At 36.3% G+C, this 19201-nt stretch overlaps 1 protein-coding gene across 1 annotated transcript; it reads right to left on the bottom strand.

Moving 5' to 3' along the window:
- Positions 1–739: 739 nt before the first annotated feature.
- Positions 740–18877, bottom strand: Emc7 (ER membrane protein complex subunit 7). Its single transcript, XM_026391739.2, has 5 exons — positions 18602–18877; positions 14398–14517; positions 7484–7622; positions 4093–4173; positions 740–1204 (listed from the first exon to the last, which is right to left on the bottom strand). The coding sequence occupies exons 1-5, from the start codon at positions 18832–18834 to the stop codon at positions 1052–1054; spliced, it is 726 nt and encodes a 241-aa protein (XP_026247524.1). The 5' UTR covers positions 18835–18877; the 3' UTR covers positions 740–1051.
- Between the last annotated feature and the right edge of the window lie 324 nt (positions 18878–19201).

Below are 19201 nucleotides of genomic sequence, written 5' to 3'. Positions count from 1 at the left end.
AGCAGGAAGGCAGCAGGCGTGCTGGGCGACAGCAGCGGCAGGAGCGGAGCTCGGGAGAGCCCACAGGGCCGGCCGGGCAGCCTGCAGCAAACCAGAATTTTAGGGCTGGGGCTGTAGCTCAGCAGCAGAGTACTTGCCTAGCATGCGCAAGGCACTGGGTTCAATCCTCAGCACCACATTAAAAAAAAAAAAAAAAAGCATTCAGTCCATCTACAACTATAAAAAAGGAAAAAAATATTTAAAAATGAGTACAATAGATGGTAACCAGAATTTTAAAAATGATTAAGCTCTATTCTGATTAAAAATGATTAAACTCGACTAATATATCCATACTATGGAGCTAATTATAATAATAAAAACTACAGCTACATAAGAAACAGTTTCCACCTCACATAAAAGGGAATATGAAATGGCAAGACACGGAAGCTGAGAATTTTTTTTTAAGTTGTCGATGGACCTTTATTTTATCATTTATATGTGATGCTGAGAATTGAACCCATTGTTTCACACATGCCAGGCAAGTGCTCTACCACTGAATCAAAACCCCAGCCTGGAAGCTGAGAATTTTTAAAGGTTTCAGCTACACAAAAAACCATAGCACGTGCTACTGTAAGGGTAACAAACCACTTCTTTTTAAATGGAAAAATTCATTTCAAGCCTCAGATAATAAAAGATAGAAAAAAAATGTTAGGAAAAAGAAACAACAAGTGAAAAAAATGACAGAAGATAATTTGATCTCTGGATTAAGACTTATTTTAATATCATAATGCATAGTACTTCATATAATTTATTAATGTCATTTTCTATAGGACACTGTAATTAATTCAGTGACATCAATATTGACCTCATACAGACAAAGGATGAAAGTTGGGTTTTCTTGTGTACCAAATACAAAACACCTGTTAAAAAGTTAACATATACAACAGTTGTAAGAGATCAACTTTCAGGATGACTCAAGTGTACAGTAGTTGCTTCACATGGTTTTCCCTCAAGACTTGGATGCCACCCAGTGTTGCTATGTTTGTGCAAATGCCTGCTGTGAACGACCTGACTACCTCCTTTTGCCAGCCCCACTTTTGCCTGCTTTACTGCTGCCACTGCTAGATTTGCCAGATGACTTTGAAGAGAAGAGTCTTGTCATGAACTCAGATACATCAGGCAATTCATGGTTGGAATTCAGCATATTCATTGACTGCTCCATTTCCTGCAGGGAAGAAAAGCACAAGGTATGAAAAGGACACTGGCAGCTGGGTATGGTGGCACACACCTATAATCCAAGCTACTGGGGAGGCAGAGGCAGGAGGATCTCAAGTTTGAAGCCAGCTTTGGCAACTTAGCAAGACCCTGTGTCAAATAAAAAGTATTGGGGACATAGAAGTAGTGGAGAGCCCTGGGTTCCATCTCCAGTAGTAATGGAGGGAAAGATGAGCACTAGGATCTTTCAAGTTATTTAACTCTAATACTTCCTATTAAGGAAGAAGGAAAGGAGTAGAACAAGTAAAAAGCAATATTTTTGAGCAACAATATAATGTCATACTCAAGCGTATTTTATCAGACTGGGAGTGGAGCCCAGAAGTAGAGCAGTTGCCCTGGGTTTGATCCGCAGATCAAAAAAAAAAAAAAAAAATTAAAGTCTTAAAAATAATATTAGTAACCATGTTCCATATCTCCTTTACTCCAGTAAACATTATGATCTGTGGCAAATGTCAAATAAATATTTGCCTAGGGTTTGTTTGATTCAGTCTGTTTTAATAAAGGACTTTTTTTCTGACAATGGATATATTTGATCATATTTCTTTCTTATTTTGTTTTCTGATTAATATGTTTTCATATTTTTTGTTTTTGTTTTTATTTTTGTTTATTTGATTTTTGGGTACTGGAGGTTGAACCCAGAGGCAATTAACTGCTGAGCTATATCCACAACACTTCCTTTCTTTTTTTTTTTTTAAACATTTTTTTTAATATTTATTTTTTAGTTATCGGTGGACACAACATCTTTTGTTTGTATGTGGTGCTGAGGATCGAACCCTGGCCGCACGCATGCCAGGCGAGCACACTACCGCTTGAGCCACATCGCCAGCCCAACACTTTCTATTTTTTATTTTGAAGACAGGATCTCAATAAGTTAGGGCCTCACTAAGTTTCTGAGGCTCACCTCAAAATTATGATCTTCCTGCCTCAACCTCCCAAGCCAATGGGATAACAGACATGTACCACCATGCCTAGCTTCATATTGTTTGGTTTATTTATATTTTTTTTTTGTGTGTGTGTGGTTGTAGATGGACAGAGTGCCTTTTTATTTATTTATTTAGTTTTATGTGGTGCTGAGGATTGAATCTAGTGCCTCACACGTGCAAGGCAAACACTCTACTTCTGAGCCCCAGCCCTAGCCCTTATATTGTTTTAATGCATATTTTTAGGCTAATGTTTTCTTCAGATGCATGCAACCAAAATATCAATCTTCAACTATATATCAAGGTATCAAGAATGTTTGGAAGATAAACTGCAGCAAAAGGTGCTTTTACAATTAAGGTCAGAAAAAAGAAAAATTGTAAACATAAGTAAAGTATGTTAAAATGCCTTACAATAAAAAAATTAAATATATATGGTAATAGGTCTTGAGTTCCTATAAAAATATATCATCCATTCTATTTTTGAATCTGTTCAATTCTGAAACTCTTGGAGCAACCACTTTCTATAGTGTCTACTTTGTACAAAAGCACTTTGTAAAAAGTGAACTTTTTAAATTTTTTTAGTTGTAGATGGACACAATACCTTTATTTATTTTTCTTTTATGTAGTGAAACCAGTGCCTCATATATGCTAGGCAAGCACTCTACCACTGAGGTACAACCCTGGCCCAATAAGGAGTGCAATTATAATCAAATGTGACTACTGGTGTTTCCTTCTACTGATGTCACAAACAGCTAATCAGCTCAACAGATTCAAGGATTTGATAGGATATATTATCTTTTGCAGGATATGGCAAAGATGCCAAATTCAACAATAAAACATTTTGAAACACAAACTTTTTTTTTCATAAAAGTTTTTCTGCCAGTCCAGCTGGGAATATCTTACCTTTTATATAACCTAATCACCTACAACATTAGGAAATAGTTTTATTCGTTTTATGTCTATCTTATTTTTCCATTTAAAAAAGGGGAAAAAACCCACAAAATCTCCTGATGGCTAGAGAATATTTTATAAATTCATTCTATTTCTTACATTTAACTGAACTAGCTGACGATAGAGATGGACTTGTTGACAATAAAAATGGGCTTTAATTCATTTTTGTATCCCCATATCCAGAACCTAATTCAATAATGAATAAGGTTATCGATACATTGTTTTTATTTTTGTTTGTTTGTTTACTAAAAACAATAGAGAATCTTGGTACTCAGAAGGTATTTGAGTCGTTGTTAGATGCAAAAATGGAACTATTTAACGAAACAATGAAGGGCTGGAGATGTGGCTCAAGCGGTAGCGCGCTCGCCTGGCATGCGTGCGGCCCAGGTTCGATCCTCAGCACCACATACAAACAAAGATGTTACGTCCACCGAATACTAAAAAATAAATATTAAAAAACTTCTCTCTCTCTCTCTCTAAAAAAAAAAAAGAAAAAAGAAAGTAAAGAAACAATGAAGATTTTATATGGAATCCAATATTTGAAGAAATGAAGTGGTGACATTAAATTTGAAGCATCCTCATTAGCAAACCCTTTCCTCTTTACAGAAGTAGCAAGATTTTGTGTTACGGAGTTTAAAAGCCACTATTCTACTTATCCCCCCTTGGTCTACGTGAGTTTTGTTTGAACACAAGAACTGAGTATGTGCTCTGAAGACACTTTTATTAAGTAAAGATAGATTAAAAGAGCAATAATTTTACAAAATATTTGGATTAGGTATACCAGGATTATTGTGCATTTCAACTACTAACAGATAAGGCACATAAAGCAGCTAAGACTAAGTAGATTATTTTAGTTATGCTAAAAGATATGCTATGCTTTTACCAGGCAAAACCATTGGAATTTATATTGTCCAGTGAAAACAACTAACTAAATACCAAGAACTGTGTTTACACAAAATCACCTTACCCGTCTCATGTCAGGATCACTTGTGTTGACCACTTTGGGCAGAAGCACAAATATCAATAATGGAAGAACCATCATCATAACCTGTAGAAGGAAAAAAAATTAGAAATTCCCTTTCCTCCATTTTACAGTTTGTGAAACAAAAACTGAATTTAACAATGAATGATAAAATTTAAAGATTCAAATATAGAACTTGCAGCAATCACATCAATTCTAGTGAACTAATTCTTTTTTAGAATATTTTTTATTCGTTTTAGTTAGTTACACATGACAGTACAATGATCTTGACATATCATACATTTGAATCAGATGGGGTATATTTTCTCCTTTTTCTGAGTGTACAGGTTGCAGAATCACATTGGTCATGCAGTCACGTATATACACACAGCAATAATAATGTTTATTTTATTCTGTTGTCCTTCCTTTCCCCCTTTCCCCTTCCCTCCCCTCCCATCACTTCTCTCTACCCAATCTAATGTGACACACTCCCTTTTTTTTCCTCACATCGTCATACATGTATCCTGTATAATGATGAGGGTCTCCTTCCATCTTCTATGCAATTCCCCTTCTCCCTCCCATCTTTCTTCCCTATTTAGTGATAATCTTCTTCCCATGCTCTTCCTCTCTTCCCAATTTTGAGTCACCACCCCCTTATATCAGAGAAGACATTCAGCATTTGTTTTTTGGGGATTGGCTAACTTCACTTAGCATAATCTGCTCTAATGCCATCCATTTCCCTTAAATGCCATGATCTTGTTATTTTTTAGTGCTAATATTCCATTGTGTATATATACCACATTTTTTTAATCCATTCATCATTGAAGGGCATCTAGGTTGGTTCCACAGTCTAGCTATTGTGAATTTTGCTACTATAAACATTGATGTGGCTGGACACACCCTGTAGTATGCTGTTTTTTTTCACCTTTCTTTTTTTTTTTTTATTGTTGGTCGTTCAAAACATTACATCTTTCTTGATATATCATATTTCACAATTTGATTCAAAAGGGTTATGAACTTCCATTTTTACAGATTGCTGAATCACATCAGTTACATTTCCATTGATTTACACATTGCCATTCTAGTGTCTGATGAATTCTGCTCTCTATCCTATCCTCTACTATCCCCCCTCCCCTCCCCTCCCCTCCCCTCTTCTCTCTCGACCACCTCTACTGTAAAACATTTATTCCACTTGTATTATTCTTCCCTTACCCCTCACTTCCTCTTGTATGTAATTTTGTATAACCCTGAGGATCACCTTCCCTTTCCCTGCAATTTCCCTTCTCTCTCCCTTTCCCTTCCACCTCTCATCCCTATTTAATGTTAATCTTCTTCTCCTGCTCTTCGGTCCCTACTCTGTCCTTAGTTACTCCCCTTATATCAAAGAAGTCATTTGGCATTTGTTTTTTAAAGGATTGGCTAGCTTCACTTAGCATAATCTGCTCTAATGCCATCCATTTCCCTCCAAATTCTATGATTTTGTCGTTTCTTAATGCAGAGTAATACTCCATTGTGTATAAATGCCACATTTTTTTTATCCATTCATCTATTGAAGGGCATCTAGGTTGGTTCCACAATCTTGCTATCGTGAATTGTGCTGCTATGAACATCGATGTAGCAGTGTCCCTGTAGCATGCTCTTATTAGGTCTTTAGGGAATAGACCGAGAAGGGGAATAGCTGGGTCAAATGGTGGTTCCATTCCCAGCTTTCCAAGAAATCTCCATACTGCTTTCCAAATTGGCTGCACCAATTTGCAGTCCCACCAACAATGAACAAGTGTACCCTTTTCCCCGCATCCTCTCCAGCACTTGTTGTTGTTGGACTTCATGATGGCTGCCAATCTTACTGGAGTGAGATGGTATCTTAGGGTAGTTTTGATTTGCATTTCTCTGACTGCTAGCGATGGTGAGCATTTTTTCATGTACTTATTGACTGATTGTAAGAATCGTGTATCCGGCGAAATTGAACTAGTGAACTAATTCTGATGACAGCAAGGTGCTACCTGTCTGAATGTTGCAGAGTTTGATATGATTAAAGAGTTTTATCTATGTGTTTGGACTTTATTGACATCTCACTTCTTTCTTGTTCCACCTGTCTATGTTTGTGCAGAGCTTACAGTATTATCTAATAAAAATAGTTTGCAAATGGAACTATCTATTGATTTTCTTCAACCTGCAATCTGGCATTAGGATTGGAAATCTCAATACCCCATTGGGCTGCTCTTCCCAGATAACTCTGTGGTTCTTGGAGAAAACACTGTATTAATCCCTCTCATTAATATACATCCTCTAGAGCCTGCAATACAGTACTGGACAACTACTTGAGCAGATCAGTTTTGAAAAATATCCTAGAATTCTCTAGCATTGAATATGTCTATAGAATTTCAGTAATAAGAATAAGCAAAATGAATAAGCTTTGAAGACTTACTGCTGATTCCTCCCATTCAATTTATACTTCTGCCTCTTTGTCTTTGATAACAGATTCTAGGTACTGATTTATTCCTCTCAAAAGAGGTATAATCCCCAATTAGTTCCCTTTGTGATCTGAATAGGTATTAGTAAGAAATATGATTAAAACATATATAATTCTCAGATAATAATTCAATTTTCAAAAATAATTTTTTAAAAGGGTAAAATTTGTTTCAAAAGCAAGTATTCTGAACTGATGGATATGGCACATGCCTATAATTCTAGCTCCTTGGGAGGCTAAGGTGGATGGAGCACAAGTTCAAGACCAGTCTTGGCAAAGACCCTGTTTCAAAATAAAACAACAAAAAGGGCTGGGGATTCATTTCAGTAGTAAAGCAACTCTGGGCTATTACTCCCAATACTATACCCACTAAAAGAATGTATTCTTTTAATGTTTTACTGTTAGTGTCAGTTTCATGACCAACTACTTAAATTACCAGAGAATAACTTCTTTGTTTACCACATGTACAAAAAGGAGAAAGAACACCTTACTTGTGCCAACAACAGGGACTGGTTAATAAATGATGGTTATGTTTATCAATGGACTAATATGCAAGTAGTAGGATGGATGGGATATCTCCGTATATGGCTGCATACTCTCTCTATATTTGAATTTTACTTTTTTTAATCAACATTTTTTATTGATTTTTAAAAAAATAAATGACAGCAGAATGCATTATTTCATCATAAATATTTTTCCAATTCCTGTTGTATACTTCAGTGTCAAATCTATAGAGCCATTCTTACTATATTCTTTTCATTATCTATTCCTAAAGCCACTGTTTTCCTGAAATCCACAAATTACTCCTAATAATCCTTTCATCCAACAATCTAACCTCAATTTTCCATCTCACAAGAGTTTGAGTTTTCAGCTGCCTAGAAATAAATTAGGGATTAGTAAAATGTTTTATTTTAGCTTGATACATACCATTGGATTCATCAGAAAGTCTGTCCAGCCCCAAGATTCCCTTTTAATAAAGTAAGAAGGTGGACCTGAAGATTTCATTTGGAGAGGATAGGGCAGTCTGACTACTTCTGATGTTTTGATATAATTCACATATCTTGCTCTGATAAAGAAACATGAGAAAAGCAGCGGTAATTCTATGAAAACCATGGTTAATTAAAAGATCTGCTTACAATATGTTAGCAATAACTCTTCCAAAACATCCTGGCATCTAAACTTTTGATCCTGAAAATCTGATCAATTTTTATATGCATATCTAAAATATTGGGTAAAGCTTGGAGAAAGAACACTATGCTTGGAATCTTTTAATTGCAACTGTCACTACCTATGTGGTTAGGCAAGTTCCTTAACTTTTGTTTATATCAAAAGTTCCTTTAGAATCCTTCTAGTTCTAAAGCCCTTTGTAGTGAATTTATATGATTATAAACAAAAAAATTACTGAATGTTATTTATTTTATTTCTTGATGATCTAAGATGTATATTATTGATACACCCAAATTTTAAAGCTACTCTGTAACAAAAACTTGATTCAAGAGAGTCCTACTGGGGCTGAGGTTGTAGCTCAGTGGTAGAGTGCCTGTCCAGCACATGTGAGGCACTGGGTTTGATCTCCAGCACCACATAAAAATAAATAAATAAATTAATTAATTAAAGGCATTGTGTCTACCTATAACTAAAAAAACTATCAAATTATTTTTAAATTTATTTATTCTCATTTGTTATACATAACAGCAGAATACATTTCAATTCATAGTATACAAATAAAGCACAATTATTATTATTATTATTATTATTTTTTTTTTTTAGAGAGAGTGAGAGAGGAGAGAGAGAGAGAGTGAGAGAGAGAGAGAGAGAGAGAGAATTTTAGTTCTCGGCGGACACAACATCTTTGTTTGTATGTGGTGCTGAGGATCGAACCCGGGCCGCACGCATGCCAGGCGAGCGCACTACCGCTTGAGCCACATCCCCAGCCCCAAAGCACAAGTATTATGTCTCTGGTTGTACACAAAGTAGAGTCACACCATTTGTGTCTTCATACATGTACTCAAGAGTATTGATGTCCATCTCATGCCACATCTTTCCTACTACCCCCATGCCCATTCTCTTCACCTCCCTCCCCCTTGCCCTATCTAAAGTTCCTCAGTTCCTCCCATGCTCCCCACCCGGGCCCCTATTATGGGTCAGCATCTACATAACAAAAGAAAACATTAAGCCTTTGGTTTTTGGGGATTGGCTTACTTCACTTAGCATAATTTCTCCAACTCCATCAATTTACCTGTAAATGCTATAATTTTATTCTCTTTTAATGCTGAGTAATATACCACAGTTTCTTTATCCATTCATCTATTGAAAGGCATCTAGGTTGTTTCCACAATTCCCCAATATTGTGAATTGTGCTGCTATAAACATTGATGTGGCTGGGTCACCGTAGTATGCTAGGTCCTTTGGGAATAAACCAAGGAGTGGTATGGCTGGGTCAAATGATGGTTCCATTCCAAGTTTTCCAAGGAATCTCCATACTGCTTTCCAGATTGGTTGCACCAATTTGCAGTACCACCAGCAATGTATGAGTGTGCCTTTTCACCCACATTCTCACTAACACTTATTGTTGTTGGTATTCTTAATAGTTGCCATTGACTGAAGTGAGATGAAATCTTTTTTTTAAAAATATTTATTTTTAGTTGTACACAATACCTTTATTTTATTTATTTATTTTTATGTGGTGCTGAGGATCGAACCCAGGGTCTGGCACGTGCTAGGCGAGCACTCTACCGCTGAGCCATAATCGCAGCCTGAGATAAAATCCTAAGAGTAGTTTTGATTTGCATGTCTCTAATTGCTAGAGATTTTGAACATTTTTTCATGTTTGTTGATTGATTGTATATCATCTTCTGAGAAGTGTCTGTTCATTTCCTTGGCCCAATTTATTAATTGGGTTATTTGTTATTTGTTACGTTTTTTGAGTTCTTTATATATCCTAGAGATTAGTGCTGTATCTGATGTGGTAAAATTTGCTCTCATTTTGTAGACTCTCTTTTCACCTCACTGAATGTTTCTTTTACTGAGAAGAAGCTTTTCAGTGAATCCATCCCATTAATTGATTCTTGGTTTTATTTAAATTATTTAAAAATAAAAAAGAAAGCCCTAAAACAAGGTGGGTGTGGCAGTGCATGCCTGTAATTCCAGTGACTCAGGAGTCTGAGGCAGGAGAATTTCAAGTTCAAGACCAGTCTCAGTAAATTAGTGAGACCTTGTCTCAAAATAAAAAATAAAAACGGCTGGGGATGTGGCTCAGTGGTAAAGTGACCCTGGATTCAATTCCCAATACCAAAAAAAGAAAGAAAGCAAGAAAGCCCTACAAGAATGCTTTGGTAAACATCTCATTTTCAACTAAGACGCACTAAGGAGATCAAAACCCAGGTGTCACTAAATTGCTGAGGCTGGCTTTGAACTTGTGATGCTTCTGACTCAGCCTCCTGAGCTGCTGGGATTACAGGTATGCACCACTGTGCCTGGCCAGGTATATAATTTCTTACAGCAGTAAATCTTTATTTCTTTAAGCACTTCCACTACACATTAAATTATTTTATAGTATATATTCAATAATTCTACCATCTTAAATTTGGAGGCAAGATTCATTTGCTGATTTAATGTAGACCATTTTCCTGGGTACTCTGTAAGGTGAGTAGAATTTATCCACTTAAGTAAATAGATATTAGGACATCTCCCTCCAGAGAGATTACACATTTGTCTGTGCTAGTAGTCCAGGGATTATAAGCAGGGACCATTTTGTTAGCTTCTCATCTTAGAAGTGCTTAGATTTTGCAAGAAGTAATAAATTCATACCTTGAATTTTAATGAGAGTAGAATTGCTACTATCAGATTTCACGGGAGACTTTTATCCAAATAGCAAAATCAGATTGGGAATCTGTCCTTTGGGTTTTAATATAAAGGTTAAAAGGGAAACCAAAACTTAGATCTAATTCTGACCCCAGGCAAACCCAAGACTTGCCTCCTACTTACACACTGCTAATAAAATCTAAGCTTTTTAGCTAGAGAACATCATCAAAAACCTCAAATGGGGAAGTGGTTTATAGTTTATCCCCTAGGGATTTTCCTTCCTTTGGGGGAAGCTATGCATTTAAAAGGAAAAATTTGCTTGGTACAGTGGCACATGCCTATCTATACTCCTAGGAATTCAGAAGGCTGAGGCAGAAGGACTGCAAATTTCAGGCAAGCCTAGGCAATTTAGCAAGAGCCTATCTCAAAATTTAAAATTTTAAAAAGGGCCAGGAGTATAGGAAGTGCTTGTCATATTTTGTCCAGTATTTCTAAGATTTTTTTCATTCAGCTAAAATGTCATAAAAGGAAGTTTCATATATATTTGATGCTAATTTACTGTGCATGTATAAAACACTGATCAAAATATTATGCCCTTATATGAATATGAATCCTACTTTGTTCACTACTCTGTCCCACCCCTAATTATTAAAATGATAAGGGCCTCATTTTTTCCCCCCTGAAGTCTCAGATTGAAAATCTGAGATCATGCACAGTCATACCTTGCCTGCCACTCATCAAGCTCCTGAGTAACATATTCTGTTGGATACTAGTCAGCTGTGAATCTTTCACTCTCCAAAACACACATTGACAAAATCCCTGATTGTCAGCTGCTCTACCATCCCACACACAACTTAATGTGCTGGGGGGAAGGAGCCTCATTTTTTATTATTATTATTTTTTTAAATTTATGCTTCAGGAATCCAATGCTCAGAAATGTATCTGAGATTATGAATCCTGCAACCAGTTCTTAAATGTTCAAAAAGTAGTTCTTAAATGCTCTTTATCCATTGTTAAAAGGAAAATAAGCATTGGTCCCCAGTTCAATCACTAACACTGCAAAAAAAAATTAATTAAAACTTTATGTTTAGAACAATATTTTTCCTATTTACTAGAACTATTTCATTCATAAATTTAAAGAGAGCAAAAGGACAAATAAAAACAACATGTTACAGTTCTTAGTAAGCAAGAATCTCCCCTTATTTAACAATTTTCATTACTTCCAATATTGTGTTTTTGATATTAAAAAATTTAAATAAGCATACATAATGTATACTGCAATCTACATACTTCTTATCTCTAACTGTGCCATTTTAAAATATATAAAAAAGTCATATGTCCCTTAAGATTGAGATTTAAGCCAGGCACAGTGTCCCATGCCTGTAATTCCAGTGTCTAGGGAGGCTTAAGCAGGAGGATTGCAAATTCAAGGCCAGCCTCAGCAATTTAGTGAGAGCCTATCTCAAAATAAAAAATAAAAAAGGCTGGGGATGTAGCTCAGTGGTAAAGTGCCCCTGGGCTTAATCTCCACTACCAAAAATAAAAAATAAATGAGATTGAACATAATAGAACTTTACCTACATATATATTTAAAAATCCTTATGTTTCTAAAATGATATATGAGAAAGTCAATACCCAAGGAGTTTAACATACTTTGAAATAATCCATGTATTCTATCAAAAAAATATTTATAGCCAGACGCAGTAGTGCACGGCCTGTAATCCCAGCAACTCAGGAGGCTAAGACAGGAGGATCATGAGTTCAAAGCCATCCTCAGTAATTTAGCAAGACCCTATCTCAAAATAAAATATAAAAAGGACTGGGGATGTGGCTCAGTGGTTAAGTGCCCCTGAGTTAAATCCTTGGTACCAAGAAAAAGAAAAAGAAAAATTTATATTTATAAGGTATTACCTTCCACTGAAGCTTTGCCGCTGCTCTAAATAGCCAAAAACAAGAACTATGATCAGAACTTAAGCAAAGTAGAATATCTTTAGCTAAAACCTTAACTTCAAAAATAGGAGGAAAGGGCTGGGGATGTGGCTCAAGTGGTAACGTGCTCGCCTGGCATGTGTGAGGTGCTGGGTTCAATCCTCAGCATCACATAAAAAGTAAAATAAAATAAAGATGTTGTGTCCATCAAAAACTGAAAAATAAATATTAAAAAAATTCTCTCTCTCTTTAAAAAAAATAGGAGGAAAAAGTAATTTGTTTCTAAAAAATGTATTTATTAGTAGCCCCATAGGATTGGCTTTAATGATAATATTAAGAATTTATTTTAGGGGCTGGGAATGTGGCTCAGGCGGTAGCGCGCTCATCTGGCTTGCGTGTGGCCCGGGTTCGATCCTCAGCACCACATACCAACAAAGATGTTGTGTCCGCCGATAACTAAAAATTAAATATTAAAATTCTCTCTCTCTCTCTCTCCCTCTCCTCTCTCACTCTCTCTTTAAAAAAAAAAAAAAATTCTCTCTCTCTCTCTCTCTCTCTCGCTCTCTCCTAAAAAAAATACTCAGCACCATGTAAAAATAAAAAATAAATAAATAAAGGTATCATTAAAAAAAAAAAAGAATTTATTTTATTTATAATTATCTGTTTACTATATATACTAGAGAAATAGAGGAAAAAAACATTACTTATCCCTCAAGAGGAGCTGATTATAAAAATTATGGCAAATCCATCAACAAATACACAGGTAATATAAAGGATGAAGCAGTTCCATATATGACTCATTCTATTTTAATTATTGCAAATTTACATATTACATCTTAAAATCTGGCAATATCAAATAAAAAAACAAAGAAAGAAGACAGAATTTTAGAAGTAAACATGACTCAAACATAATATGGCACTTAATGAACATATTTCTAGTATGTCAGCTCAATTTTCAATCTCTACAAATTAGGCTAAAATATGCTTGGCATTCAAAAAAGTGCTGAGCAATAAACTGTAGTTTATAGCTGTAAACCCCAAAATGGTTTTTGCCTTTTGCCTGTGGCAACATCGAGTAATGTTGTGATAGCGCAAACAAACAAGAGACATTTTCACTTAAAACTGCTTCATCTACTGACTGGTTAGATTAGACCAAAAAGGATGTTATTGCCATGAGACAGTAAAAAAAAATTAAAAATGAATAAAATAAGTGTTTTATTATGAAAGGAAAATCTGAAGATTGTGAACAACCTCACAACTGTCCTAACTTCAAATGGGTTTTGCTATCCATACCCACAGCCTCAAGCAGAGCAAAGGTTTTTTTAAATTTCAACTCAATTTCAAGCACATATTCATTTACTCAGAATTCTGAAATTCTTTCCTATTCTGCCAGCCTCAAACATTGTGCTTTCATCTTTTATTTTTATCATGATCCTCACTTTGAGAAAAACTCCACAATGTAATCTATTTTTTTCACTACAAGTACTAAATTTCCATGTGCACTAAATATTCCAGAAAAGTGGAGATGTAGAAATTCAAGATCAAGGGGCTGGGGATGTGGATCAAGCGGTAGCACGCTCGCCTGGCGTTCGTGCGGCCCGGGTTCGATCCTCAGCACCACATATAAAACAAAGACGTTGTATCCGCCGATAACTAAAAAATAAATATTAAAACTCTCTCTACTCTCTCACTCTCTCTTAAAAAAAAAAAAAAAAAGAAATTCAAGATCAAGTGTTTCTAAAATATTCCAGTGAAAAATAGTTGAAAGAAGTATTTCTAATTTAGAAAACTTAAATTAGAAATAAAAAAGTTAAATCCAACTTTCAAAACCCCATTTCAATAACTAACACAGTGCTTTTGCTCTTATAGTAAGTAATGCTAACTTTTCTCTATATAATCATATTAGAGCTTTAAAATAAACTTCAAGCCAAAGAAGGAAGAATTTCAACTTCATGATTTTATCAATGTTCAGATGAAAACACTTTAAGTGTTTTAAGGAATTAGTGTAGCTTCAATAGGAAACTTTTCACCCTTATATTCTGAAATGAATATACAATGAGGTATACAATAGCCTAAACTTTGGTAAAAATTAAATCAGGTGCCCTCACCTCATTTTTCCTTTTGAAGTGATATCAACTCGGACAGGGTCAAATTTATAAGCTGGAGAAATAACTTCCACTACATAAGATCCAGAAGGTATATCATGAACCACAAAACTCCCATCTGTCCTGAAAAAAAATAAAAATTATATTTAGTCACTTTGGCTTAGTTTTTTGTTATGTTTTAAATCATGTTAATTCTAAAAACAATGCCCCCAAAATGACATTAAACAAAAAGCTGAAAATAAAAGAGTGGCAAGAATTGTCCCCCACTTCATCTTCCATAATTAACACTGAACAGGTTCTGAAAATACCTGAAACCACTCCAAAAGAGCAGAGAACACTGACATAGAAAATACTTTCTTTCTGTGGATAAAGTTAACCAGAGCACAGTTCTAAATACAAGTATACATTACATTATTATTACATAAGGGTCCCAATTTTTCCAATCCCCCAACAAACTCTTAGTGTTAAGAACAACATTCTGTTTCAGTTTTAACTTGTATTTTCTGGATTTTCTCTTTTTTTTAATAAATGATAAAAAATACTTAAGAATTATGTGTTTCACTTATTACAGACAGTCCCATTTACTTTAGTTCTTTTTTGGGTATGCATATATTTAAAATGTTTATGTAGTTAAAACATCTCATCTTTTCCTTACTTTTACAAACTTAGTAGATTTATAAAACCATTCTATCAAGAGCTAAGTCAAAATTAATCTGTTTGGAAAACAAAAAACTACTCCAAGGAAAAAAGAAGTTTCTGTTTTAGGAAAACAAGTGGTTCAAAAAGGATCAGCTGTTATCAGGAAATCCCCAGTATCATAATAATATATTAAAATAATGCCTCATTTTTAAAATACTTAGGCTTTTTCATAGTCAAAGCAATAACTGATCGTGATCACATTCATGTATTCACTAAAAAGATGAAAAAGTGTTCCTTGTTACCTCAAAGTACACACTAAACCAAAACAGAATAAACATAAAAACATCAAGTTAGTTTATTCTTGAGATGGACATCTTCCATTTGCCCTCCGATCCATCTCTACCTAGTATAGATCCCCCACAGCTTTCTCATTGAGAGTTCACCTGACTGGCTCTATTCAGGAACACAGCTCCTCCAAATCAGCCCTTTCTTCAAGTTTACAGTAACCTGTATTCCCACTCCTCCTTCAGGCTTAGAGGTGGTAATAGTCTTGAGGTTGTAAGTTCTAGAGTACTGCACCACCTGGTTGTTTTCCCTATAACACGACTACACTATTTAATGCTTATTAAACCCTCTAAATTATTAATTTTTTTCTGAGTTAATCTAAATCTCAGTGTGTCTTCTGTTTCTTGTTTTGGTTTTTGGTACAGGGGATTGAACCCAGGTTCACTGAGCCACATCCCCATCTTGTTTTGTATTTTGAGACAAGATCTCACTAAATTGCTTAGGACCTTGCTAAATTACAGGGGCTGGCTTTGACTTGCAATTCTCCTGCCTCAGCCTCCCAAACTGCTGGGATTACAGGTGTATGCCATGGCGCCCAACTTATCTCCTTTTTATTGATGGGACCCTGACTGAACCAATTTCAAACCATCTTTCTGGGTTAAAAAAAAAAAAAAAAAACTCAACAACTGATGACTGCATGAAACAAATATTATCAGAAGTAATTTCCTAAAGAAAAAGCAAATATGTATTTTATCTAAGATAAATATTTTTAATAAAAAACTTAAAATTTGGCTTTAAAAATGTACTTTGTAATGTACAGGCTTTGTTGGATCCTGATTTAAAAGAATTCCATAAAAGCATTTCTGAGATAACCAGGGAAACACAGAAATGAACTGGGCATTAGATAATACCAAGGCATTATTATTTATTTTTTTAATTGATAATGGTTTTTGTTTAAGTCCTTACCTTTTAGAAAAACATAATAATGCATTTACAAATAAAATTATATTATGCTTAGAACCATACAAAAATACTCAAGAATGAGATATAGGTGGCTGGGGTGTGGCTCAGCAGTAAAGCACTTGCCTCCCACGTGTGAGGTACTGGGTTCAATCCTCAGCACAACATAAAAGTAAATAAACAAAATAAAGATGCTGCACCATGTACAACTAAAAAATATTTTTTAAAAAAATGAGATACAGAGAACATATGAAATAAAACAGTAGACTGTGATGAGTATCCAAGAATTCACAAGGCTATTTTGTTTATTTTGTAAATGTCTGAAAATTTCTATAATAAAAAGTGTAGTACATAATCTTAATATATTAAAACTAACACCTGAAAATTGCCTAAATGTCCCAAATCAGAGGACTTGTTAAATAAATTATGGCTTATCTACTTACTGATGATAGTTTAAGAAATGGTCTGAGTAATCTTAAGCTCCAACTTTCCGTATCACCGTTAGCTAAGTCCTAAACCACTTCCAAAAAAAAAAAAAAAACCAAACACAGAAGCCAAAATTGTGTGCTAGTTTTTCACAACAGTCACAAGACAAATTACCTACCCTTTTACAACAAGATTTTCACCATAAATTCTTCCTATTAATTCTCAATCATCCTTTCTACGTGCAAATGTTTAAAAAATGAAAATAGTTTCAAAAACTTCACAAATATTAAGTGAAAAGGGCAAGTTATAAAGCCTTATGTTTTATCATTGTAAATAACTCATATGATTCTAAAAAAAAATGAGAAAAGATACAATATTAAGAGTTGTTATCTGTTTGAAACTTTCAAGCAGAAACTTTCTTGTTTACATTTTTTCAACAAACATTTTATTAATATTATTTAAAAAATAAAAATAAATGCTTTTCAAAAGAAGTGTGTGCTGCAGAAGGGACGTCAAATTGTCAATTAAGGCTAATTTCCCAAAGCGTAACCATTAAACCATCATAAATTGTGGTAAAGTCTAAAGAATGCCCTAGTGCCAGATTGTTAACGCCAGATAGCATTAACTTACTGGTTGTAAATTTGTTGTCATTTACTAATCTGAGGTTGAATTTCTCAAAAGGGCACCTGGCTGATATAAACAAATCTGCAAATGAAATTTAAACGTTCACATTTAAGGTTTCTGGTTTTCGGATACCACTGCTAGTCCACAAACCCAACAGAGAATCACTTCCTTTCCTAACTATTTTCTTTCAGTTCACAATTTCATTTTCCAAACAAACAAGTAGTGATGGAAAGATTTAAAAAGTCATACTTGGGCTAGGGATGTAGCTTGGTGGTAGAGCACTTTCCTACTATGTGTGATGCCCTAAATTTGAACCCCAGTATCACAAACAAACAAAAGTACACTTGTGCCTGGACATCTGAAAAGCAGGCTTCTGCCAAAGGAGAGTGCTAACAAACTCATCCCTTTTAATATACACAGAAATCACATTTCTATTAATAGCTAGAAGGTACAGGAATGTGTAAGCATTTTTGAGAAACCCTAATATCACTTAAATGACAGTCGTGATACTGAAATCCCTCGACAAATTCAAGTGTAAAAAGAACAATAATCCCAATGCCGGGCCAATAAAAAAAAAAAAAAAAGTGTGGTTTGATTAGGGATTTCAGGGACCATTAATTTTAGAAGCAGTGACATTACTCTCCCAGTCTGTCATCACAGGAAGCCCTTTGGGCTTTGAGAATTCCTACTTGTTTAGTATCTTTCTACACAAAATCAAGATATCAAAAGGCTGAAATGGGGGTTGGGGATGTGGCTCAAGCGGTAGCGCGCTCGCCTGGCATGCGTGCGGCCCGGGTTTGATTCTCAGCACCACATACAAACAAAGATGTTGTGTCCGCTGAAAAAAAATATTAAAAAAATCTGCTGCTTTAAAAAAAAAAAAAAAGCTGAAATGAATGCAAAAAAGCGACCAGGTTTTAGGGAAACCAAATGAGATGCAAATGAAAGAATCCAGCAAGAGGGTTCACCTGTTCCCAGGGCGCAACAGCCATCGGACCCAAACCGGGCCAAAATGGGATTGAAAATAAGTGGTTCCACTGCTTTGGCCTTGGGGCGAGGGCCTGCCGTCCTTATTTCTGAGGTACACGGAAAGGAAAGAGGAAGGGGAAAGCGTCTGACAGCCTCCCAAGGTCTCCTGGCAAAGAGCGATAGTGGAACCTGCCACTTCACTCTGCGACAGCGACGCTGTCCCGTCCTGACACTAAGCTCTCCAAGCGGGATACCCCTCCGGCGTCCCTCCCGACTGCTTTCCTGCTGCCCTCAGGATGCTCACTTAAGGAAGCCGACGTGCTCTTCTCCGTCTACTAGCACTCGGGCCGCCGAGATCCAGTCCTGAGGCTTCACCCCTGGAACAACCGCACGCCCCTCAATCTTGAAACGATCGCCTAGGCCGACCCCGCTCCCTCCAGACCCCTCGGCCGCCGCCCCGGGCACCTCCAAGCTCTGGGCATCCCCTGAGAGCAACAGCAGCAGGATGGAAAAGAAGCCGCACGGAGCGACCGCCATGACAGCAGCTCTCTGCAGTCAGGACGACAGCCCGGAAGCCTTCCCCGCCCCCCAGCCCCCGTCGCCGCGGCCACCGGCCCGATGTCGTCATCACTGCGCGCCGGACCCGGGACCGGCTGAGGGGCTCAAGCCGAGGAAGGACAGCTGATCGACCAGCGAGGCCGAAGGGCTGACCCAGGCTCAGTCGGCTCCGGGCTGGGGGCCGGTGTGCAGGGGGTGTGTCAGGTGCCCTTAGAGGGGGCCGCCCACCGAGGCAAAGGTGGTGAATTCTGTGTTGCTCTGGCTGCCACAGAAGCTTCTCGGGAGTAAAGGAGGATGAGATCAAGAGGGGTAGCGATCTAAATTAAGACTCCAGTGTCAGGCAAAA

This window comes from Urocitellus parryii, chromosome 6 (genome assembly GCF_045843805.1).
Source record: "Urocitellus parryii isolate mUroPar1 chromosome 6, mUroPar1.hap1, whole genome shotgun sequence".
Classification (NCBI taxonomy): Eukaryota; Metazoa; Chordata; class Mammalia; order Rodentia; family Sciuridae; genus Urocitellus; species Urocitellus parryii.
Note: the sequence above shows the minus strand (reverse complement) of the source record. Positions and strands in the feature narration are given on the sequence as shown.

What these genes read in the sequence shown, in the direction of transcription:
- Emc7 (XM_026391739.2), bottom strand. Translation starts at nt 18,834, where the DNA reads ATGGCGGTCGCTCCGTGCGGCTTCTTTTCCATCCTGCTGCTGTTGCTC. An exon ending in ACTTCAAAAGGAAAAATGAG is followed by an intron (nt 7,623 to 14,397) that starts GTGAGGGCACCT and finishes TTTCTTTATCAG; the next exon opens with AGCAAGATATGTGAATTATA. An exon ending in GTGATCCTGACATGAGACGG is followed by an intron (nt 1,205 to 4,092) that starts GTAAGGTGATTT and finishes TCTTCCCTGCAG; the next exon opens with GAAATGGAGCAGTCAATGAA.